This window comes from Phaenicophaeus curvirostris, chromosome 2 (genome assembly GCF_032191515.1).
Source record: "Phaenicophaeus curvirostris isolate KB17595 chromosome 2, BPBGC_Pcur_1.0, whole genome shotgun sequence".
NCBI lineage: Eukaryota > Metazoa > Chordata > Aves > Cuculiformes > Cuculidae > Phaenicophaeus > Phaenicophaeus curvirostris.
In genome coordinates, this window is record NC_091393.1 from 76,217,421 (window position 1) to 76,243,751 (window position 26,331).

The window sequence follows — 26,331 nt, forward strand, 5'->3', positions numbered from 1 at the left end:
TCACACAGTACACACTGGGGAAGAGGCTAGGGGAAAAGAGCCTCTCCTCCCCTGGCACAGGTCCTGTGTCAGGTCTGAGATACTACGCTCCCCTGCAGGTGTGGGGAGCTGTTTTCGTTTCTCTGTGTCTCAAGCTCTTGTGTGAAGGCTGAGAGTTATGAGAAAATGAACTGCCTTTTTTGCCTGTTTGGTGGCTTCCTGGTTCCCCCAGTGAATCCTGGTCCATGGCATCTCTTTCCCAACAGATGGGTATTCAACACATATTGCCTTGTCAAAGAGAGGCAAAATTTGATAGAATCATAGAATCACTTGGTTTGAAAAGACCTTTGAGATCATCAAGTCCAACCGTACCTGTCCACTACTAAATCATATCCCTAAGCACTTAATCTACTCGTCTTTTAAATACCTCCAGGAACAGTGACGCAATCACTTCCCTGACTAGCTGTGCCAGTGCTTGATAACCCTTTCAGTGAAAATGCTTTTCCTCATCTCCAATCTGAACCACTGCAGCTTTAGGCCATTTCCTCTCATCCTATCACCTATTACTTGGGTGAAGAGACCAACACCCACCTCTCTACAACCTCCTTTCAGGCAGTTATAGACAGTGATAAGGTCTACACTCAGCCTCCTCTTCTCCAGACTAAACAACCCCAGCTCCCTCAGCCACTCCTCGTAAGACTTGTTCTCCAGCCTCTTCACCAGCTTTGTTGCTCTTCTCTGGACACACTCTAGGATCTCAATGCCTTTCTTGTAGTGAGGGATCCAAAAATGAACATGGTATTCAAGGTGCAGCCTCACCGGTGTGGAGTACATGGGCAGATTCACTTCCCTGGTCCTGCTGGCCATGTTGTTTCTGATACAAGCCAAGATGCCATTGGCCTTCTTGGCCACCTGGGCACACTACTGGCTCATGTTCAGCCGGCCGTCAACCAACACCCCCAGGTCCTTTTCTGCCAGGCAGCTTTCCAGCCACTCTTCCCCAGGCCTGTAGCACTGCATGGGGTTGTTATGTCCCAAGTACAGGACTCTGCACTTGGCATTGTTAAACCTCATCCCGTTGGCCTCAAACTCATTGATCCAGCCTTTTCAGATCCCTTTGTAGAGCCACCCTACCCTCCAGCAGATCAACACTTCCTCCCAGCTTAGTTTTGTCTGCAAACTTGCCAAGGGTATATCCAATCCCTTCATCCAGGTCATTGATAAAGATATTGAACAGGACTGGATCCAGCACTGAGCCCTGAGAACATCACTTGCGACCGGCTTCCAGCTGGATTTAACTCCATTAACCACCACCCCTTGCACCTGGCCACCCAGCCAGTTTTTCACCCAGCAGAGTGGAAGCCAGTTTCTCAAGCAGAATAATGTGAGAAGTGATGTCAAAGGCTTTACTGAAGTCCAGGTACACTACATCCACAGCCTTTCCCTCATCCATCAAGTGGGTAGCATTTTCATAGAAGGCAATCAGGTTAGTTTGGAAGGACTTGCCTTTCATGCTGACTTGGCCTGACCACCCGGTTGTCCTGTGTGTGCTGTGTGATGGCACTCAAGATGACCTGTGCCATGACCTTCCCCAGGACCAAGGTCAGACTGACAATTCTGTAGTTTCCCAAATTCTCCCTCCAGCCCTTCTTGTAAATGGGCGTAACATGTGCCAGCCTCCAGTCAAGTGGAACCTCCCCCAAAAAATTTAACATTTTTTTTAACCAGTCCAAAACAGCAGAAAGCCTTGTTCACTCCAACCACTCCATGTGCCACTAATGCAATGTAATTCCCACCAAGCCACCCAGGTTTATCAGGCAGCAGATAGCCAAGATGGCAAAAAGCGTGCCAGTGTCTGACACAGGACATGGCACTGCATCTTGGCCAAGGCAAGCATGTTTAAAGTCTGAAGTGCCCATTAGAAGGGCATTCCCTCTTTTCCTGCCTTGTGACCCCAACCTTAAAATATGACAGCTGATGGCAGTTTTATAACCCCCTCCATCTACCAGGTCCCTTGCCCTATGTCTCCCAATGCCAGTGTTAACTGAATATCACAGAATGTTAGGGGTTGGAAGGGACCTCCAGAGACCATTTAGTCCAATCCCCCTGCTAAAGCAGGTTCACCTACAGCAGGTGGCCTAGGAACAAGTCCAGGCAGGTTTTGAATATCTCCAAAGGAAGAGACTCCACAGCCTCTCTGGGAAGCCTGTTCCAGTGCTCTACCGCCCTCACTGTAAAGACATTTTTCCTCATGTTCAGGTGGAACTTCCTGTGCTTCAGTTTGTGTTCATTGTGCTTGTTCTGTTACTGGGCATTGCTGAGAAGAGTCTGGCCCCAGCCTTTTGACATTTATAAGCATTGATAAGATGCTCTCTCAGTCTTCTCTTCTCCAGGCTAAACACACCCAGGTATCCCAGCCTTTCCTCCTAAGAGAGATGCTCCAGTCCCCCAGTCGTCTTCATGGTCCTCTGCTGGAATCTCTCCAGTGTGAGAAAGATAAGGAACTACTGGAGAGTCCAGAACTGGACTCTCAGGTCCTACTCTGCAGAGCTGCTTTCCAGCAGGTAACCTGTATTGGTGCAGGGGGTTATTCCTCCCTAGGCGCAGGACTCTACATTTGCCTTTATTGAACATCATTAGTTTTTTCACTGCCCAACTCCCCAGCCCGTCCATGTCTTGCTGAATGGCAGCACAGCCTTCCTGTGTATCAGCCACTCCTCCCAGTTTTGTATCATCTTTGCAAACTTGCTGAGGGAGCATTCTGCCCCCTCATCCAGGTCATTGATGAATACGTCGAACAAGACTGGGCCCAGTACTGACCCCTGGGGAACACCACCAGCTACAGGTTTCCAACTAGACTTTGCATTGCTGATGACAAGCCCTAAAATATAGGGCACACCTTCCCAAATCTACTCTAGTCAGGTGTCAGCAACAGGTCTCTTTTGCTAGAACATAAATGCAAATCTTCCCATTATCTTGCTCTCCTATCCCCACTCTAGAGCCCCAAAACCTAGACTTTTCTTTTCCAAACATACCTAACTATATTGAGCCCATATAAGCAGGTACCATGTTCTCCTCTCTCTACCAAATGCCCCATAAAGTCAGTTCCCAGCCTTGTCCATCACCCTGTCCTCCAGGATCTGTGGCCCTTTCTCCACCTTGGTCCAGTTCCCACATTCTCTGGACATGTACTGGTGCTGCACAGATGATGAGAGAAACCTTGGCAACAGTTGCTGTGCCAAGCTCACCATCTCTGACCTGCTGACTGGAGATAAACACACAGCAGAAGTACTAGCAGTCTATGTTAGAGAGGAACCTGCACCTACACAAACAGGATCGGAGCCAGGAAAACCTCTCCTCAAGCTAGGCTGCCTTGATGCAGTCTAGGTACTACTAGCTGTACCACAGTTTGGAGATCTTCAGTACAGGTGGTTTCCTTTATGGCCTAAACTCGGACAACAAGAACGGCTCAAAAACAAAGCAGTTTCTTCAGAACAGTTAGATGGGAAGCACTGGGAAAGTATCTGACAGTATTTCAGCAGGACTTTGTTGCTGTGCCTTAAAGACAAGGACACGCTTGGGTGAGACCCAAACACACATAGCCTTGCAGGACACCTAGCACAAAGCATTTGAGAGGGTTTTGGAGTTGTTTTTTATCCCTACAAGGAGATGTCCAGCTAGGTCCTACAGGAAAAGTAGCTGCCATGGCAGTAAAACCTTAAAAAGTGTGTCTGAATTAGAACAATAGGACATGCAGCGTTCAGCCCTGAAAGGGCCATGGTAGGTGAGCAATTGTCCACAGAGATTACCAAGACTGTCTGCCACCCACTGTGCCTATACAGTATTTATCTGTCTCGCCTTTCCTGTAGCTTGGATGTCTCTCTCTCTTTCTCTCTCCCTCTCTCAATAAAATTAAGTTGCTCTTCCTGGAGAGCCTGGCCAAAAAACAGGATAATGGCAGCTTATAGAAAGTGTATTTGCGTCTCCCAACAATATCCACGAAATGGATTAGCTGATTTAAACCAGTTCTCTTCTGAACAAACAAATTCATCTCTCTAGGCAAGGAACTCTCACACAAGCTTTTACTCAGCCTATCATTACAACAGCAGAGGTGTTCAGAGATGAGCAATAAGCTGCACAAAGGCTGAAGAGCAGCTCAGGCAGGCTGCAATTTCATGTAGCAGACCCATGTTCCCTCTTTAAGGAGGGCTTCCACCTTCCTGATGCACATATCTGGGTATCACCCTCTCTTCTTTCATGGCCATTTACCCAAGACACAGCAAGGAGGCCTTTGCATCTGACATGTGGTACCAACAGACTGAACATGCCATCTTTGCAAAATCTGCTTCCCAGCCTGCACTGCTCCAGTGAATTCTCTCTGCCATCTGGGCCTTTTGCTTTATGTCTCAAGTCTCCTATATCTCCTGGCCACCACAGAGTGCAGACATGCTCTGTCAGACCAATTTCAATCAAGAGGTAAATTGCTAAAGCTCTCAGGGTGCAAGGGAGACTTCCCAAGAAAAACTCAAGAAGTGGCTGCACGTGGAAACCTTCCCCACAAGGCAGCAAGCAGAGAAGAGACCAGGTCACTTTACTCTGTGAAAGACATTTTCCTCCAAAGCTGCGCACACCAAATACTACAAAAAAAACCCAAAACAACAAAAAAAGCAGTCCTGGAGCTTTGCAACAAACATAAAGGCAGTCACAAAGAAGGTTTTCAGCTAAGCATCTCTAGCTTGTCAGACCACCTTCCCCTCAATGCCATAAGGTTGGCAAAAGGGTAGGGGCCAACAAATCCTAGACAAACAGAAGCCATCCTCTTTTCAGCTACATTTGGTACAACTCCATCTTAAGATTGAATCTCAAACCCATGTAAGTGCTGTCATAGCTTCTGTCTGCTGGGCCCCAGGACCAGTGGATGGTAATTGTTAAAAAAAATCTGAGGCCAGCTAAGCCTCTGTGGTTGTTACTGTGCTCTGAACCGTGGCCATTTGGGTTTACAGCCATGACTGAGTAAAACTGATTCATCCTTCAGCCTGTCCCAAGACTGACAACTCTAATTAGTTGTTAGCGGCCCATGCACTGGGAAGCAGAATGAGCAATCCTAATGCCATATTGCTGAGGACAAGGCTACGTGCACAAACAGAAGCTCTAAGCAACTTAATTCCAGCCACAATACTGCTAGCAGAAAGTGTGTTGACATTCAGGAACAAAACCTTTTGCTCTTAATGGGGGAAGCGGCGGGGGGGTCTGTGTATTGATAAAAACATGGAAATAATGCGTACACTTTCAGCTTAATCACACAAACCTCTGTACAATGGATTTGGGGATAAACAGAGGAATTCCATCAAAATGGGACCAGAGATCAGGTCAGACTTTGTTCAAACTGATGGTTTGAAGTCATGCCCATGACTACAAATGTTTTTTTTCCTTTTTGCTAATGAAACTCCCCAGGCTTGTAAACACTGAACTTGCAGAAGGCACAGTTTTTCTGTGGCTTTGAATACCAATACACCTTTCCCAGAAGACCAGTTCATTCTCAAGCCTCTGATGCTTTAAAGTAAACCAGAGCATCCCAAAGCTCAGGTTCTTATGAGAGCCTGGGGTTTCCCTCTTTTGGGAACATGACCTATACCATGTAGAACAGTGACAGTGAAGCATGAATAGAAGGGCAGAAAAGCCTCAGCCACTGCAAAGGTAAGGAAAATATTTAAAAAAACACCAACAAAAAAAAATCACCCTCTGCCCCCAAGTTAGTTTCTGAACTGCAACACTTTGCTTAGAGGATGGTGTCAGGATGGACTGTGCTGACAAAAAAACAAAACAAAAAAAAACATTGACTATTAATAAATACACTCACAAATTAAACCAGCCAAGTCTAAAATTCTTAGCAGATGGCTCCATATTCCAGCACACGTGGCCAAGCAGCAAGACAGACAAGCCAGCTCAGTCACAGATATGGGTCAGCTCTGGCCACAGAATCTCGTTTCTCTCAGATTCCCTTCTCAGGGGAATGGAATGCTGCAAGGAGATCTAGGGAGACAAAATCCCAGTCCTAGTCACTCTGAAGAAATACCTCCCTGCTAGAAGCATGTCCCAAGAGTGCTCTTAATAGAGCAATTAATATCCAATCTTATGTTTCAGAGGGAGAAGGCAACAGCAAAGAGCACTGACACTGAGCAATGGCTTAAACAGTTGATTGAAACAGTTTAAAGTATTTCCATTTCCAGTTTTGTAGATCCAGCAATGCTTCTTACTTATATACAGTATCACCCCTCTTCTCACTTCCCAGCTCTTCTGTTTGCTACATAGATAACAAGGGAAATTGATGCTGACTATTGCCTGCTTGATGTACAGCGTTGCCAGTGGGTTCAGCAGGATTTTAAGGAGGAATGAGTCAACAGTGTGTGACCAGGAATAACATTTGCTAACGTGCAAGCTTGAATGGGAAAACATGTATGTGCCCACCTGAACATTAATTTAAGTGACAAGGGCAACAGATGCCCCAGCAGGATGTATTCTGGCTGCCTTCCAGACAAGAGCAGAGCCAGACCTGCTGGTCTCTGCCCCTATGGCAATATCTATGTCTAGGACTATACAAAGTCTCCTGAAATCCTGTCAATCACAATAACCACCCCTCCAAAGAGACCGGCAGTCTGCTTCCCTGATTACACTTAATATTCACTATGCTTTGAAGATAAACCACAATAATCTACCTGCTGTTATATGCAGCAAAACTACCTAAGGGCAATAAGCCTAATCCTTTGGAGATCAATACCAGATGATTGTTGACTACTATTTTGGATCCAGAAGTGGCTAAATTTGAAGGCCATTTTACTCCAGGGAAGGAGACACTCAGTTTATTTCCTTTTCTAATCTTTCCTCCTGTCAAGATCTCACCTGCCATATGGCCCAAAGATGAGAAACAGATCATCTTTCAGACTTGACTATCCAAAACAAGGTTAATCCTACATAAATATCTCCTCTTGTTCCCTTCTTTCTCTGGGCACTTAGAGACACCAAGACTTCTGCCATAGACAAAAATGACACCAGCAGAAGTCTGGTTATTCAGTCATCAGAATTTGGTGAACTAATGAACATCTCTCAATACAGGAGACAGGGGTGCTCTGCTACCAGGCTTTGGTCATTATCCGAAGAGGAAGAATCTGTTGGTGTGATTGAACAAAGGTCCTTTGTAGCAAGTACTGAATGCTGTGAGAGAAGACAAACCTATCTGTGGGATAATATCAAGGATCAGTCGTGATGAGGGCAGGGTTAAGTTGGGCTTCGAGCTGTCCAGTAGTTTTTTGAGCTGACATAATACCATCCAAACAGGATAACGTAATAAGACTGCAATTTACACCACACTGTTATATGAGGCTCTAGCAGAGCAAATGTAGCATTCACCGTAAGATAGCTATCTCAAAAGCCAGTTCTAGCAACAGCTAAAGCCACTGTTAACCTTTGTAATTCATGGAAATGCCATTTTGATCAGGCTTTTAAGATAAATGGTTGATAAATTTTTTTGCAATTTTTTATTATGTACTTGCTAAATTTCTTTGTAGGTAGCATCCTTTTCACTGATCCACACCAATTCCTCCTTTCATAGCTATTAGCTCAAATGACACTTTGTATTCCAAAACCCAGAGTGCTGCACATTTTCAAGCCAATTGTGTTTTACAGCCTTACGCTATCTCATCTGTACACGGTGACCTAGCCCTGATTTTCAACCCACCTCTGCAAAAGATTCATTTTTCTGTTCGGACTTTTCTTGAGCGAGCACCTGGTCCTGAGACGAGCCTTGACAACAGTATTAGCAACAGCATCAACACCAATAACAACAGCATTCTGCTCTTCCATTATTATTTTTATTTCAAGATTTGAAAGTGCTATGTTTATTATGCCTCACAAATCCTTGAAGAGGTGGGTCAGTTTTAGTCCTGTTTTGAAGATATGGGAGAAGTTGACAAGAAATTGTCACTCCAAGTGCAAGCCAAATTTCTCACTCTAACTAGTATACAACATTTCCTCAACCTAACCACAGAGACTGCAAGAACTTTCATGAACTTACTGATCTTCCAAAGCTCTACTATTCAGACCAAGTCATCCAGGGAACAGACCATCCACCTTGTCAGAGAGCTGATGATAGACAACTACAGTTCATAAGATGAAATGAAAGCAACTTTTTCTGCTTCCAAAATAAAAGCAAATAATAAAAAGCCCAAACAATATTTTTTTTTGACAGCTGACTTGTTCTTTTTGTCTCCTCATTCTCTTTCCAACACTGCAGTGCAGTTGGCAAAGTCTATTTCTGAGCTAGTTTGTTACAAAACAGCACTATATGCATGTAGATGAGGGCAGAAAAAGAAAAGAAAAACACAAAAATAGGTTCTGACATCTAATCAGATCTGCTGTATTGATTTTACAACTTCAGCTTTGGAGCAAATCAGAGAAACTGCCACATTATCACCCAGAATTTGCTCTTCCCTTGAGTGCACCAGTTCAAAAGAAGCTCACACCAATGCATAGAGAGGCATGCCTGCATGCACACACGCACACGCACGTGCGCTCACAGACATGTGGATGCCCACATCACCTAAGCAGCTCTTTGGTGTTATGTGAGAGCTGGGGGAGGCCAGGGGAAGTGCTCATCATAGAGGCTGCAGGAGCTACACAATCCACATTTCTGACAAGATAAGAATTCCAGAGCAAGTGACCGGACTAATGAGCTACCCACACTGGAGAAGAGCATTTCAGTTAACCACAGCAGCCCCCACTGTGGCACACACCTCCTCCCAGCTGCATGAACAAGGTGGAGAAGGATTAATGGACTGCGTTGTTTGCTGGGGTTTTTTTTGTGCGGGTGAACAGGGGAATCTGTGAAGAGGATAAGGGCAATTCTTGCCCTACTTTCTTGCTTTACAGTTTGTTTTTCATGCTGATGGAAGGAATTAACTGATGGCACCAAAACCAAAGCTGCCTGCTCAGGCATAGAACGGGCGGTGCTGCCATAATCTCCTTCCACAGTTTGTAGACAGGAGGCGGCAGCTCAGTTCAACAAACACTCAGTATACACCCAGCTCCAATTAAGGTTACACAGAACTGATGGAAAAGGGCTGTTTGGGTAGGCTGCTGCACAGACTATGCCACCATTACTCAGGCGTGATCACAATAAAGAATTGCTTGGCCTTTGAAAAAGCTATAGGAAGAGTAGTTGAGTTGCTGTTTACACAGAAGTTCATCACATCTTTGCATGCTTGGTAGTTATATCAAAGGCTCTGCTCCAGAACAGCTTCTGCCTTCTATCTACCATCTTTCTTGTGTGGGAAGTCATGTTTGAGGTTTAACAAGGCCAAATGCCGGGTCCTGCACTTGGGGCACAACAACCCTGTGCAGTGCTACAGACTAGGAGAAGTCTGTCTAGAAAGCTGCCTGGAGGAGAGGGACCTGGGGGTGTTGGTTGACAACCGACTGAATATGAGCCAGCAGTGTGCCCAGGTGGCCAAGGCGGCCAATGGCATCTTGGCTTGTATCAGAAACGGCGTGACCAGCAGGTCCAGGGAGGTTATCCTCCCTCTGTACTCAGCACTGGTGAGACCGCTCCTCGAATCCTGTGTTCAGTTCTGGGCCCCTCACCACAAGAAGGATGTTGAGGCTCTGGGCGAGTCCAGAGAAGAGCAACAAAGCTGGTGAAGGGACTGGAGAACAGGCCTTATGAGGAACGGCTGAGAGAGCTGGGGTTGTTTAGCCTGGAGAAGAGGAGGCTGAGGGGTGACCTCATTGCTCTCTACAACTACCTGAAAGGAGGTTGTAGAGAGGAGGGTGCTGGCCTCTTCTCCCAAGTGACAGGGGACAGGACAAGAGGGAATGGCCTCAAGCTCCACCAGGGGAGGTTTAGGCTGGACATTAGGAGAAAATTCTTTACAGAAAGGGTCATTGGGCACTGGAACAGGCTGCCCAGGGAGGTGGTTGATTCACCTTCCCTGGAGGTGTTTAAGGCACGGGTGGACAAGGTGCTGAGGGATATGGTTTAGTGTTTGATAGGGACGGTTGGACTCGATGATCCGGTGGGTCTCTTCCAACCTGGTTATTCTGTGATTCTGTGATGTCCAGCCTCTCTAGCTCAAGATTCAGGGCTGTGAACCCCTTCCAGACCACCTAGTAATCCTGAATGTATCCTAGGTTCAGCACTGCTGCTCCCTCTGCAGAGGCAATTAGGGTCATCTAGGTCCAACACCAAACTGGGGACCCCAGAAGGCCTGACACTTCTTGGCTCTAGAATGAAATTTTGCTGCATCTCCCATTAGTGTGTGACCAAGAGTCACCCTCCCTATCATGTCCTGCCATACCCCATACAGCTGACCCAGACTAACTTCCAAAAGAGCTTAAACAAAGATGCGCATTTCAACTCTGCTTAAGGGAATCTTCTCCACACATACTTACCTGCGTGGAAATCTGCAAATGTTTCCCTGTTCCCATCCTGTAATTTAATTCCTGCCATGCTCCTGAGTAGACAGAGACGATTTTAAAAGGGGATCTTTGAATACTCAAGGTGCCTGCAGGACTTCACATACCTGTGTTACTGCTGTCATCCCAGCAGCCTGCAGTTGTGAGCAGTGTGTCTGGTTGGCTCCAACCAGGTTATCTGCTCCAGTCTCTCTTCTCTCCTTCCCATGAAGCGAACCTGGGAGGACTGTGGCAGCAGAGCTAATGAGCACTGCTGTGCTGTTTGTGAAGACTCATCAGTCAAAGCCCAGGAATAGTGCGCCTAAGTGCAAATGAACCTGCTGCCTACCCATCCCACACCTGCTGAAAGAACTTCACGGGATCTCAGTGACTGCAATATCCTGATGGGACAAGGTCTGTAGGGAGGACTACTCCTACCATCACAGCTCCTTCCAGACCAAGGCATTTTACCCAGTTGCCCTCACTCTGTTTGATTCAAAGTCTTGAAGGAGAGAGCACAGACCCTTGCATGTCAAAACATACCTCAACAGCATGAGAGCTGAGCAAGCACCCACATCTCTGGTGGGAGAAACCACTGCAGGGAAAGGATGAAGATAGCCAACCAATGCAGCCACCAGCAGCATCCCTCCCTCTGCATTCACCTTTTCGCACAGGTATCACCTTCAAGCAGGGCTGGGAGCATCACCCATTGCTGAAATTACTCAATACACCACAAGATAAGAGCCAGTTTTCTGTTACTCACAGTTTTACTGCATAGAAACCATTTGGTATAGTGCAGTCCATATCAGGATCTGTATAAAGCTGCTTTTCAGGCAAAATGGTTCAGGCATGTTGAGAAATGACATTGGAGGTTAACTAAATGGAAGAAAGGGTTGTGGGGTGGAAATGGTTCAATGTTCGAGTGCTTGACCTCACTGTTTTACTGATATACCCTATGGGGTATTTTACACACACGTAGTACACACACACCTGGTAAAGATCCTGTTCTGCACTCGTCCACTGGCAGGGAAATGGAAAGCACTGTACACATTCACAACAGCTCTCCGTTCCACTTGCAACATGCTGGCCATACGGTATCCTGCCCTCAGACTTGTATAGCCAAGCCAATCAAAGGCCTCCAAACAAAAGAGATATCTCTGCTCAGCCCAGTAAGAAAGTTTAATTCTGCCTGAAAGCAGCACTGACTGTGTCAACCCGGCTTAGCCCACAGGCTTTTGTGTACACATGCATCCAGGCACTCACTCCAGTACTGTAAGGTTATACTCACACTGCACATTGAGCTGCACCAAGGCTTCCCGGGGTCTGATGTTAAAGCCATTGTACCTGGCTGTCTGACATTTATAGGTCCCGCTCATTTCTCGGGTCACACTCTCCAGGTGCAGCTTTCCATCATATGTCTCCATTGTCATTGTCCCTGAAGGCATGAGCATTTCCTTATCTACCCGAGACCAGATGATGGGCGGCTTTGGCTTCCCTCGAACCTCGCACTGCAGCTCAGCCCTGGAGCCCTCACGGACGGTGATGGTGGACTGTCCCTTAGGGACACTGATGGTTGGTGGCACTAAAAGGGAGACAAGAGGGGAATTGTTTTACACTGAATTTCCAGGAAGGAAGGGACATTCTTGAGATGCTTGTGTTTGAGTCACACCAGCAATCCAGAACCACAAAGGTTTCCACAGTGCAACTCCTGTAGGAACACATTGCCCATGTAAGCCATCCTACAGGGTCTGGCATTGCAGGGTACTGAGGAAGGTCCCAGCTCCTCCAACAACGTGTCCCAATACCAATGGCAAGTGCTAGCTATACTGGTTGCAAAATGCTCTCCAGCAGCAGGGCTAGCACAGTTGAACCTGAAGACAAAAGCATTTTTTACCTATTTCCCAATTTCTGGTCAATGAATTTCCCATGTAGAACTGCAGCCTTTTAGCCAAGAAATAAAAATTATATCTGTCCCGGTATCCAGTCCCTTTATGCAGATCAGACCAAAGCCAAGACTTATAGGATTAGTGCTTGTAGATCACATCTCCAGCCTTAACAGACATCCAGGATCCCTGTTTGCTCCAAAACCACAGCAAGAAGCCAGCTCTGTTAAGTATCTTTACTTACTTTACATTGAGATTTATGGGGCACAGGCTATTACTGACTCACTTGAGTGAGATGGGTCCCAGCAAACATCACTTCTGGCATATCTTTCAGGCTGGGAAGAGCTCACACAGCCAAACTGCTGCTGAACCAGGACTAGAGCTGGAAGCTCAGTAAAACTAAAAAAAAAAAAAATAAAAATCCACTATAAACTGACATAAAAAACTCTGCTGACAAACAAAACTCAAAAGAAACCTAATGACTAAAGCGGGCAGAGGTACTGATGGAAAAAGGTTTGTTGTTCACATATTCAGCTCCACCAAAACCCCAGGAAGGGGATGTTTGTGATAAAATCCATGCAATATTGACCTTTTATTTTTATTAGGCTTCAGAGTTAACAGCTCAACTGAGGTAAATATGGCCACAATCATTTTCTGAAAGCTCCTTTTTCAGCCCTTCCTGCTGACAGCAAAGACACTTGGATTGACACTTCCATAACTGCAAAGGCTTAGTTTCCATTTAAATCAAGGTTTAGAACTACAGAGGCTGTCACAAGCTGGTTTGACCAACATTAGCTCAATTCAGCTCTTGCACAGGAGTGTGTGCTACAGTAATTGCATGTATCACAGCCCACAGCTTTATAAGGAAATTTAGGATGGCTCCAGTCCTGTCTCCCTCTGCAGTGACCTCCCTAGGTAAGAGGGAGTCTGTGTTTTCAATTTGCAGGTCCCCTGTGGGCTGGGGAGTCTCATCACACCTGGTCCTATCCAGCGCAAAGGGAAGACAGCACCCTTGATGCCCAAAACTGCCAGCAGCCACTCACTCGGCAAGAGGCAATTTGTGGAAAAGCCGTAAATTGTGTTTGAACATTTTTTTCTTTTTTTTAATTAAAACTACCTCCTCCGAGTTGCTCAGTGGAAGCTGTTACCATGGCAAGCTCAGGCTTTTCTCAGTGGGGAAACATGGAGGCACCATTGCCATCCTCCTTATCTGATCCTGTGGTCTGGGGAAAACTTGATGAGTTTTTATGTGCGGACCACATGTCAGAGGTGGCTCATTGCTGTTCACAGGGATGCTGTATGGAGGTCCACCTCTGGATGGCTGTTTTCACTCCCTGATGCACAAAGTGGTCCTGATGGCTCAGGCTGCCAAAGAGAGGCTTCAAAATGGCTCAAGTTGTCCACCTGCTCTTCCCTATCAGCAGCATCCACACAAGCATGGCCAGGCCAGAGTACAGGGCAAACTCCACCACAGACACCTCCTTTAAGACAGCAAGTGGCTGATGCTTGGACCAATACCTGTGCCAAAAGAAATTGCCCAGCCTTTTGGTGGAATCCTTCAGGGTCTCCCACCTCTTCACAGCCTGCTGCCCTTGCTGTCTTAAACACAACTGCACTCTGCCATCTAGTGATCTTGGGCAAAAAAAAGATTGATCCTGCTGGCAGCAGCTACACAAGGTCAGGAGAGCCAACTTTGCACCAGGACTGGGGGTTCCTCCACAGTTTTGTACACTACACAGCAGTGTACATGCTGGTACAACAGGGTTGGTGTCTGCTGGCAGAGAGTGCTCTACCTTCCAGGGCTGCCAGCAGAAAGGAAGCACCACCCTTCAGTATTTAGTGAGCCCACGGCATGGTCAGGGCTCAACCTCCATGCCTCTATGAGCACTGGATGCAGTCCCATTGGGAGCAGGCTGTACCCAGCACTTCTGCAGGGATACAGGGGCTTCCCAAAGCATCAAAAACAGTCACAGCACTTTCTGCTGCAGGGCTGAAGTGAACAGTATCCAGAATCAAGACAAGAAACAGTGTGGTCAATGGATCCAGTACAATCAGTGACTGAGAGGAAGCTTTCTGTGAAGGTTCAGGACAAAATCTGTGGGCAGCTGTCTCCCCTCAGGAGCCTTCATCAGATTACTAACCCAGTGCTGCTTTGTGCTATACCCTCAATGTCCTGGAAAGGCAAAAAGATGACATGGATATAATGGAGAGCAGAGCTGGACCCATCACTTCCCCAGAAACAAAAAGGCAGCCTTGAGATCCTTTATGTCAGTCACCTTGGGGATTGAAAACAACCTCATGGTTTAGTCCTGCCCTCACCAAGTCATGGGATGAAACCCTGATTTTAATGACAGGAGGCATTTATAATGTTTGGACTCCTAACAGAGAGTGCTCAAGACAGACTGGAATTACGATCCAGTAAACGTTAAAGCTCTTAACAGAATTTGCTTTGATGTGATACCAATCTCCTGGTCACAACACTGAAAAGAGACATTCCTCATAAACAATGCTAAAGAGAAGAGTGAGCAGCTTTCTTTCTATTTCACTTCCTCCTACGCAAAGCGACGTTTGCAATTTGGTGAAATACCACCCCCTTTCTTCCTCCACGATTTGGAGGCTTCTTTGATCAATCATTCTCTAAAGCTGTCACTGTATCTTTGACTGGCCTGCACATATGACTTTTCATAAGGAGAAAACAAAGGAGGATCTTCTTGGTGCATAACACATCTGGCAGAGGAGGTGTAACTATGAGTTGTCTCCAGTCTCAGCCAAATACTTGCCTGAGGATTTTAGATGTTTTCCCGCTTGGAATCAAGGCACTCGTATGAGGTCCTTCAAAAAAAAAACCAGAGGCATGGAGGTGGGGGGCAGGTAGTGATGCCAATCACTCCTCTGAGGTCCCCAGCTGCCACAGAGAGGCTCACCTGTCTCTGAGGAGATGTTCACCTCAACACTGAGGTCAGGAATGGGTGCTCCCTGGAAGGTAGCCACACACAGGTAGGTGCCATAGTCACTGAATCTCAGGTCAATAATCTCCAAGCTGCAGGTCACAGGTGGGAGCTCGGGGTCATTCCGGGTGATGAGCAACCGGTCTGAGAACTTGGCTGGTTTCCCATTCTTATACCAGGAATAGACAACCTTCTCCTGGGGCACAGCATCTACATGGCATGAGAGCTTCAAGTCTTGCCCTAACTGGATGGTCTCACTCTCTTTAATCACATCAGGGGTGATTTGGAATGTGGCATTCTTCATGGCTGGGATGAACACAAGTGCAAAACCAGTTAGGGACAACAAAGTATCTTGCACAGGGCAGGAAAACAGCTCTTAGCCCCTCAGGAAGGCAACATAACCATGCAAAATCTGTTCAAAGACCTCTCCCAGTTACATGTCCACAAGATATCCCCAGGGCTTCACATCTGGCTGGCTGGGATTATTCTCCAGTCCAAGCTACTGCTCCTGCTCACGATGAGGCTGCAAGCAGTGCTAGCACAGCTGTTTGTCTGGGTGCAGAGAAGCTTGCAAACACACTTCTCCAGAATACTAATTGCTGTTAAGTTTCATATTCACCCTCAGCTATACAAGAACAGTCAGGAGAAATGCAAATCTACCGCCCCCGACCCTGAAAACCCATGCTCTGAGAAAAAGAACAACTTACCCCGCACCAGCAGGTTCACTGTCTTCTTTGCTGGGTTCCCCACATTGTTGATGGCTGTGCAATTGTAGTAGCCAGAGTCCTCCACATGGATCCTCCAGATGGTGAGGTTGCCTCCTTGCACAAGGCTGTTGCGAGGCATTGGGCCAGGAGAGTGAGACCAAACCACCTCTGGCTGTGGATCACCGCCTGTCAGAGAGCACTGCATAGTGATGTTATCACCAGGGTTGACCACCAGCGTCTCATTGACAGACAGCTTCAAAGCAGGTGGGGCTGGAAAAATACAAGGAGGGACATTTATGAGCTTGATAAAGACTCATCCACTTGCTTGTGCACAGCTTCATACTTTCTAGGATTTGTTCTAGAAGATGGCTGGTTTGAGTAGAAAGAGGTGGAGCGATTCATGAATTCATTACAAATATAAGGTATTTATTAAACTAAGGTATGATTATTACTATGCCTTTGAATTAGAGTACTCTGCTCTGCTATGGTTAGGAAACACTGCAGGCAGGACCTCACACAATTCCAGAATGGAGGTCATACCTAAAAAACTCCACCACTAGTGCTTAGCATTGGGGCACAAACTGGGCATTATATTTTAGCAGTGCTCAGTGCAGTTTCTCTAGGGCTTAGGTCTCAGGTCAGAAAAAAAAAGCCTGAAGAGCCCTCTGTGCACAGGTCAGAGTGGCAACCAGGCAAAATTTGGCAGTGGAAAACCCAGGGTTAGAGGCTTCTTGACTCCTGATGAAAACAACTGCAGCAAGGCAGAAGGGCAGTGTGAAATCACTGTGGCTCTGCATTACTTACCTGCGCCACATCCAGCCCATTCCCCTGCAGACACCATAGTGCTTTTCGTTCTCCTTGTATTTAACTCCCCTGACTCTAGCCAGGCTCTGCAGATGCAGCACTGGAGAAAATGGCTCAACTGGTAGCTCCTACTGGAGCACGTATATCTCCCTTGCTTTAACACTATTTTATGAATTACAGTTAGCCTGCTAATGGTTTGGACAGAAACAGCACAATGGACTGAACCCTGAGAAAGAACAAGAGATTCATTTTCACAAGGCATGGGAAGTTGCAGTCACGGATTGAGCTTAGCATCTCAAGACCTGATCCAAAGGATGTTGGTAAGCTCACTGGGATGTCCAGTGTCTGCTAGATGGCTCTCACAATCCCGAGAGAAGGTCAGGCAGAGCTCCATGCCCATGACCAGTCACAGCCTGCTCCTTCTGCCTGACCACCAGAACTCCAATCTGATGGAGAGGTGAAGGAGAAAGGACAAGCTCAGAGGAGCCTGCTTGAACTCAACAGCTGTTTGTGTTCAAGGACAGTTGGGATTAAATCACTCCTCCCACACAGTGTTGCCATCCCAAGGAGTTTGGGGAAAGGTTTACCTTTAAAAAACGACCTCATCTATCCCATGATATGCCTCTCCATCTCTCACACTCAACTAAACATCTTTGAGAGGCAAAGCTTTTGTCAGGCAGCTGCAGTTTGAAGCCTGAATCAGAGGACCAGGACCTATCTGCACTGTTAACAGAACATGAATAGAAGCTCTGCACCCACTCTTAACCTCCTCCACCTTCACAGGTGCCAAGCACGCTTTTCTATAGACCTAGGGGCTATAGATCAGGTCACGGGGATTGTCTTTCATGTACAACTGAACAACTGAGACTCAAAATGTCTAGAAAACCTCTCCTTTGAATACCCTAGCACCTAGTTTTGGTTTATTTCTGCACCCTTCTCACAACATCCCTCTCTGGGAAGTGATCCATAAAACTTCCCATTGCATTCTCTATTTCATCCCATGAAAAGTCTTTTAAAGCCCTTGTCAACACCACCACTGGTTTCATCCAGACAGAGCTGAGAAAGTAACAGTCCCCAGCACAAAGGCAGGGAGTGTGTTTTAAGTAACAGCCATAATAATGCAAAATAAGACATCGTTCCATATTCATGAAGCCTGATTTAACAGTATCATTATTTCTGCCTCTTCTCTCCCTGGACCTTGTGTTAATGAGCTGTGCTGGATTTGTGTTGGGCCTCTGAATTACAGCCCATACAAACAAGGCAAGGAGGACTGCTCTCTCCTCAGCATCAGCACCATAATTTAGCAGTGCAACTACTACTGTGCTGGGATATTGCTTTGGTGCACTGAACCAAATGTCCTCTCATCAGCCATGGTACCTGCTGTATGTGGCACAGGTAGCCAGCTGTGCCTAAAGAAGAAGGCAACTTCTCTGCCACTTGCAATGGCCATTGTTAAACCAGTGGTTGGGGTCCTTGACTTTTGAGGGGCCACAATCTGCACTCAGAGCCTTTGACAAGGCTCTTTGCTGGAGTCTTGCAAACAATATGCAAAGGCTAATACACACTAATCAGCAAAGGAAGAATTTGTATGTCCTCTTCAAGCTCCAGGAGGTTTCAGAAGACACGATGAAGCACAGGAACACAATAGCTCAACTCACCATGGTAGGGCAGGACATGTTCTTGTCACTAACAGGCTGTCAGCTGAGTGTAGCTGACACCAAATGCCTTTTCCTGCTCTCTGGCATTGAACTGGTCTACACGTTCACAGGGCACAGACAAACTGGCAGATGCAGCATCTTGCCTGGGAATCTCCATCCGACCTCACCGGAGCCAGAGAAAGGCTGAGATGAGCCTCTCTCTGGAGAGAGCATGTCAGAGTTGGAGAGTACAAACCAGAGCTCCTGCAGGCTCCAGTTAAGATTTAGGACTCTTGCAGTGTTGGATGTGCACATATCTGATTAATACTCATCTTACCCAGTTCTGGTTAAGGAATAGTGGAAAAAAAAGTGAAATGCTGGTGAAAGCACTGCCTCAGGGCAGGTTGTGTGTGCATGCAAGAGAGAGGCAGGGAAATGGTTAAGCTGCCACCCACATGGCTCCAGGCAGTAAGCTCCCATGATGTGTCCCAAAACGGAGCCCTGGCTGTGGCAGCCAGCAAGGGTTCCCACTCCCACTCCTGGCAGCAGACAGAGGTTAACAGTCTGCAGACATTGTTATGCAGGAGATGAATCTCATTTATTTGTAACCTGTGGCAATTCCTTTTGTTCTTGGCTCAGAAAACCTGCTGGCGGAGTCTGCGAGCAGCAACGGGACCATTAAAAACAAAGAGTCGCTTTCAATTCCCTTTGAAGTCCAATTTGCTGCAGTAAAACTGAAGGAGAATTAACCAGCTGGGCTGCTTAATTTTGCAGAAATTGAGGAAGGGGAAAACATCAGCCTGAGGATGCTGGAGCAGGTGACAACAGCCCAGTGCTGAGCTGGTCCTGTGGCTCTGTGGACCCAATCTACTGGGCTAGAGCCATGCAACAGCAGTAGAACAGAGAAGGAGCAGAGAAAACCTCTTTCCCATTAAGGCTGCAGATCAAGAACCTTTCCCCTGCTGCAAGGGCCAAGCTGCTGACAGGGAGCTCTGGAGAAGCCCACCTCCTTGCCAGAGAATATGATCTGCCCAAAGGCAGAAGAGCCAAAGGGAGCCATGTAAGGAACAGCAAAGAAACTGGGAAGAGAAGATTCCCTTGGCCTGACCTGACTTGTCCCACCAATTCTCCTCTAAGTCTGTAGTACTTGGGTCTATAAATATTTAAGAGATCAATTTCCATGCACCTTGGTGCCTTTTGGGCCCTCAGTTGCAAAGGTGAAAGCAACCTGAGTGAAGCTGCTCAGGATTCTGGGCACAGCCAAGGCTACTGAGGCTGCTAAAGCACAAGCACAAGAGGAAAAGAAGAGACCTATGCAAAAAAAGGAGAGAATTAATTTTTTAAAAAAATATTTTCTCATCTATGCACAATACTATCTACAGGGCAAGTGAGCCAGATAACATTTCACGTTAAATATACATGCATTATCTAACACAAACTCTGCTCACATCACAATACCACTTTAATTTTCACCACCAGTTTGTAATACAATTTGCTAGGAACAAATTTTCCATGGCCCCTTTGAGCTTGTAGTGTCAGGCTTCATTGTAACTATGCATAAATATGAGTTTATAACTAAACAAGAGGAAAAATGAGCTAGATGTATGTTCTACATGGTCCAAGTTCAGAGCTTAGGCAAGTACCTAGGGAGCTGGTGTAAATTCAGCTGTATCACTGGCTTATGATCTGGCTACAACCTGAAAATACATTTTACCCATTCACTCAGTAAAGGGACTGGACTGAATTGAAGGATAGTTTCTGTGTGCTTGGGCTTGCAGGGGATGGGGTGGACATGAAGAAAAATTTGATTTTCTAACTCTTCAAAGGTAAAGACGCAACAGGGAAGAAAAGTTGTATAAGATCACTTTCCTCATTATAAGCACAAGAGAGGTTTTTAAAGGGAATATTCCAGCATTTGCTACAGTCTTATCCTGAGAGAAATTCAGGCAATGGTGTCAGTTGCTCAAGACATGTTCAGACATTTTGCTACAGAGAGAATTTTTTTTTTTCTGACATTATCTACAGTTCACTTTAAGCTCATTATTTTTCCTCTTCCTAGATAAAATGACGCAACTATTGTTCAGCACCTTGGGCTCAAGTCAGACCAATAAACATAATTTATACAGTATCAACAACATCCCATCAACAGTTCACAACATCAAAAGAGTTCTGTTTCCACTGCTCAAAGATGACACAAGGGATGCAAACTGTTTTGTGTTACATTAGAGAGGTGAATAATTCAAGCAACTACAATGTCTTTCCTTCTGATCATGGAACACCCCAGGGCTAGAAGCAATTTCCCGACATTTACTTATTATTTGAAACTAGTCAACATGTGGGGGCTTCCTAGGTGGGTTCTTTTGTGGGTGTGGTTTTGTTATGTTTTCATTTTAATGGACAGGTTGCAATCAGGTCTTTGCAAGTATTTGGTACATAATACTCGGTTGTTAGTCACTTCGGTGCCTCTTGCTTGACTCTCTGTAATTAGAGGTGCACTCAAGCACTGCAAGCATGAACGTCAGTGTAAAACTTATCTATTGGGAAGGTACCAGAGATATTTGCTTTCCACAAACATCAGTACTGGCAGATCCTGTTGGCTGGAAGGTGCTCAGAGAACATCCTTGCAAACCAGGCCAGAGTCACACATGAATGAATTATATGTAAGAACTCTTGCAGCGTCTGCCCCTCTGTAGACTGTATCATCTATTTTTAAAGTCACTTAGAATTATAAATAAATAAAACAGTGTCTGGATTAAAAATCACATAGTGCCTCAACACTCACACGTAGTCTGTTTTAATGATCTCATGACGGGCCTGGCCAAAGCATTGGCTATATGCAGCGTTACACCAAATTAGACTATCTCTGGCTACAAAACTTGTGTAGGAAGACTTTGTAATCCTAGCAGCCATGTACATGAAATAATGTAAGGTTCTGTAGGCTAGGGACAGGGTGATGTGTGACCATCCTGGAGGAGTAATGGCTGTTAAGCAGGGCAAGAGAACAGAGGGCTGCAGGGACCCCCTAAGTTCTCTCTTACCTGTGGTGTTTGTGAGCTGGAATGTGATGGATTTGTCAGGGATGCTGCAGACGTTGCGGACAGACACCTGACATGTGTAGCTGGCATAGTCCTGAGGCCGCAGGTTCTTCAGCTTCAGGACTTTGGTTTCACCCTGGGAGTTGGGGGAAAAAAGGGAGGAGAAAAGGCACAAGTGTACAAAGCAGAGCTCATCACTGCAAGTCCATAAGCTAGCTCAAAGTTTACAGAATACCAGCAACTGCCATCGAAACCTCAATGGAACTGTGTAGACCCCAAGCTCCCCAAGCTATATTTAAAGGATACAAAATATTTGCAGTGGCAACTCCACCTCCAGGATTTCTCAAAACACCTAGCAACTGACTGACATTTAACCTGAAAGCAGTGCTGAACAAATCTAGACATAATTTCTCGTCAACTGCTGACAGAATCACTTTGTAGAATTTGAAAAACATTTAATGTCCAAGAACAGACCCTGATTTCACACTGAGTTGTCAGTAGGAACACAAGGGAAGTCACTGAGGTCTCAATATTACAAAACCAAAGTAAACCACAGCAGATGCAGGCATTAATGCTGGCCTAAATATGACATATTCAATAGTTAGGTTGTAAAAATTTGCTGTGCAGAGGGAAAAAAGATAATTCAGAGAAATACTTAAAGAATTCCCTCAAAACTTTCTGATCTTTCTTTTTCAGATTCTAATTTCATTTATGCTACTGTAAATCCAGAGTGACCGCACTGACTTTGATAGTTTTTCTCATACTGTGGTAACAAGCAAAGTCACTCCCTGGCACTCCATCATTTACTGGCTTGTTGCATAAACAGAATAAAGTTGTTGAACTAACAATAGATGCATTCAGTAGATTTTTATTTATGGCGTGCAGAAAGCTCTGAGATGCATCCTGTGGTTTGCACACCCCGCAACTAATACGTCTTCCCACAACAGCTTGTCACTGTTGTTCTCCTTGTGTTTGTCTAAATCTCTTTTGGAGAAACCATTCCATAATTGCCTGCAAATGTGAGAAGGTGTTAGCACAACAGATCCTCCTGAGGACAACCTCAAGGGACTAGAAGATGAGCTCAGGCATGCTAATAGGTAGAGAAAAAAAGATCTGAACTGAGTAAATTAGAAAGATAAATACCTATGAGACCAATAACCCTATGAAAGCCCTTTCCTCTGAGACTTGTTGCTGTGCCACACAAATGATGACATTTACAATGTGCATGTCAACTACTGATTTAGAGAGTCATATGTATCCTGTTTATTGATTAGTACACGTTGTGTAAATATGTGTAAAACTTCAGTGTAAATAGGTTTTTAAAAGGTGAAACAGTAAAGTCTTCACCTCCTTTTCAATATGAAAGCCTACCCAAACCCGACCCTCATGCCAGTTCATCTCTAAGGCAGTATTAAAACCCCCTGTGAAGGGTGCTTTGTTAAACAGAGTGCATTTAAGCTCCAGCAAGATTTTTGCCTCCCAACAATGCTGCAGAGATGTGTTTTTGTTAACTTCAACTACTACTAACACTCCTGTTGGTGCTAAGGATAGGACCATAAGAATATGGCTGTGTGAGCGCAGCAGTCCAAACACCCTCTCTCAGAGCCTGGAACAACCCACCACGGTGCGAACATTGCCCAACAAGAGCTGCAGAACTCTGGGTCATTTACACTTTAATGCTGTAACACAGTGAATTTCTGCCAGATGCTTCGTTCAGCTGAAGAAAATCTCAAGTCCTAAGACACTGTCTCATCAAGTAATATCTCCAGTTAATTACACTGAGCTTAGTGAAAGCTGGAAGAGCCCGTGGTGGCTTACTCTAAGGCTGGGGATGTGCTGGTTGGATGCCACATAGCATGGGACTAGACAAAGCTCTCTTCAAGGCCAAACAGCAGCGCTAACCTACAGCATTTCTGCAAATCTGCTGCTAACCTGCAGGTCTCTTCTCATCCCTCAGCACATTTCCATTTGGCTGCCCATTTCCATGACCTACAGAGACGGTGTGTTTCAATAAAATATGAACATGACTACATTAACTGCAAGGTTGCCTGGGGCATCGTTCAGAAATCAAACTTCGTCAGAATGTGCTTAGGGCCCAGCTTTGGGAACACAGGGTGGTGCGTGGGATGAAATGGGTGCCCTGGGGAGCTGCCCTTTCAGCCCTCCCTTCCCGCTCATCACTGCCTTGTACCTCCAAACACCCTCGCTAGAAACACTGGGGCTAGTTAGTGTATGAAGGACATAAAAGAGCCAGAGCTCAGCTGACAATAACATGCTCAGAATGCCTTGGCAAAAGAAAATGTCCCCTCTATCTTGCACCGTGTTAGCAGCTAATTACTGTGAAGAAAGTAGCATTTAGAGGGGCAAGACCAGCACAGGCAAGCAGGGGAAGCAGAAAGGATGTGGACATCTTGTCACAGGATGATGGTTAGAGAAAGTACCCTGGCAGTTGTACTAACTCTTTTACTTGTGGCCATTAGGAAAAACTCTTCATCATTTGCCTCATCGATCTCACAACAGTTCCTGCCATTTGCTCACTCTGCTGAACAGGAAGCAACTCCCTTGATTTATAGAGCTCAGGAACTCAATTAAGGAAAAAAAAAATAGTCATGGGAGAGAAGAGACCCAAACTTGGCATTTTTGCTTGGATTTCACTCTCCAACAGCCATGTAACCTCAGTAGGGGAGCTGTGATCTGCTCCTCCGAGGACAGTGCCTAAAACACGAAGGGATGGCATGGCAAGTACTCCTAGGCTGTCACAGTCCATGCTGCTCCTCTGCTCCTCTTTCCCTGGGAACCCTCCCCACATACAGAAGTAGGCTTTACCAGCTTTTTTGGAGACACTGCTCCTTGCAGTGGCCACCACCCTCTCCCCAGCATCATAATCCATGCAGGGAAGGAAACACCATCCACTACAGAGAGCCCTACATCAGCAAAAAGCTCAGCACAAGCTGGTGGAGGTTTCAATTTTTTCACCTGCGTGTAGAGGGGCTCATAGATGTCCACACCATTGTCCTGACTGTGGGAAAGCGTCTCAGATCCTCGTTTCCAGATGAAGCGAGCTGGTGGGTTGGAGTTGACAGTGCAGCGAAGGAAGACAGTCTTCTCCTGGTAGAAGCTGCCACGTACATCGCTGATGGTCTGGTGAACAGTGAGAACAGGTTCATCGAGATCTGGAAGGAAGGTAAGGAGAGCCACAGCAGTTGTTAGTGAAACTTGGTCTGCACATACAGCCTGCAAAGCAGATGATGCTCCAGGTGCAGCAGGGGATAGGGGAAGCTCCCATACATTTGGCTGATGACAACTGCTGAATTAAGAGCTGATCTGAGGGCAGGTAAAATAAACGATATCTAAAGGGAACAGGTAGGAGAAGCTGCAATTCTCCGGCTCACCACACAACCTTCAGAGAACAGAAAGCAGCCTCTGGTTTACAGATCTCCTGTGGTCCTCAAGTAAACTGCCTGCCTGCCACATGCTTCTCAGACTAGTGAGCTGGGGTCCCAGGAAACATTGCTCCACCACAATCACTTCTGCCCCCACTCTCTACCTCACAAATCCCTTCTGAAATCACAGGGCTATGCTCACAGCTGTGACATGACCCCTCAAAGGACGTAACAAACCTTCAAGTGAAGGAAGTGAGAGTAGGTATCAGGACAAGATCAAGAAGCTGAGGTGGAGAGTCATCTCCTAGACAGAAGCAAGTTTCATGGGGTACCTTGGGAATATGAGATGCAAAACACTGTGACAGGTATGTACAGTTTCTCTCTCTTCCTATTAAAATATCCTGTGTATTTTCTTATTTTCAAGGTCTGTGCTGACCTTCCCTCTTCAGCAACTTCTGCTAACTGCATCCCTACCACCCATCCCTAAAATGATCATATTCTTTCATGTTTTCTCCTTTTACAGAAGACATTCCTTCCAGCTTCCCTCACCATACCTATCCCAATTCCCACACCATAGCAAACACACAACCATCATGATTAGATCAATGGTTATCAGTCACCTCACTTGCAAGGACACAAACAATAGCCCTGCAAGAAAGCATACTTTCTCCATCCACCCACGGTATGCTGCTGTCCAAGGGCTACCCTTCTGCTGAAAAGGGGATAATTTTCTTGGGCTTTTGCACCAGACACCAAAGGCAGAACACCAAGGGAGCATGAGGAAAATCTCAGAGCAGATGGATCTTTCTCCTCTCAGAATCACTTTGAGATTATCTGGTCTTAAATGTAAACATTCAATTTCATGAGATGGTACCAATTAGTGGTCTAAAACTAAGGCCCAGTGCCCTCAAGCATTTCCTGTAAAGCATCTGTTAAGCTCAGTTGAAGCAATTCTATGTTTTAAACAGCTTTAAAAAACTATCTTCATCTGCAAGGAAACTGAGGCACACGCACACAGTATCTCCTCGTGTTGCCACTACTGTCTTCTACATGCTTTAGCTAAGAGGAAGAGGACACCTCCTGCTTCCCTGTGCCACCTAATTTTCACAGTATTTTATTTCAGCGATTTGTAAATTTGGAAATCTGACTTGCAGAAAGGAAGGAGGAAGCAGGGATGAGTTACTGCTAGTTTATCATCCAAATAAGGCATGTTCTCTGCTGAATCACAAGTGTCACCTTGTGGGTTTGCATATTTTAATGAGCTGTATGCCTGGTAGACAGCAATTGTAATGGGACCTGAGATTTGTCGGCTTGACCACACAATAGCTCAGAGATATGAGTAGAGCCATTAGCAGAACAATGACATGGCACAACACCCCCCATCACCACCAAGGCTGAAGAAAAATATACACAGGTGGAAAAAAATGGCTCCTCTCCATACAATGCTGTTTCCACGTTGCCATAGAACGACTGAATTAAAAAAAATAAATCTCTTAGACCAGGACCCTG

General features: G+C 45.9%; 1 protein-coding gene across 7 annotated transcripts in view; it reads right to left on the minus strand.

Moving 5' to 3' along the window:
- MDGA1 (MAM domain containing glycosylphosphatidylinositol anchor 1) overlaps positions 1–26,331 on the minus strand; it is a 147,285-nt gene that overhangs the window by 66,669 nt on the left and 54,285 nt on the right. For 6 of the 7 annotated variants that reach the window (XM_069852541.1, XM_069852537.1, XM_069852536.1 and 3 more), the window contains 5 exons: positions 24,416–24,612; positions 21,443–21,575; positions 15,964–16,233; positions 15,233–15,562; positions 11,714–12,007 (listed from right to left, as the gene is read on the minus strand). In XM_069852541.1, coding sequence (XP_069708642.1) covers positions 11,714–12,007; positions 15,233–15,562; positions 15,964–16,233; positions 21,443–21,575; positions 24,416–24,612 — 1,224 coding nt within the window. The remainder of the gene's footprint in view (positions 1–11,713; positions 12,008–15,232; positions 15,563–15,963; positions 16,234–21,442; positions 21,576–24,415; positions 24,613–26,331) is intronic. The other variant, XM_069852538.1, reaches the window with a different exon arrangement.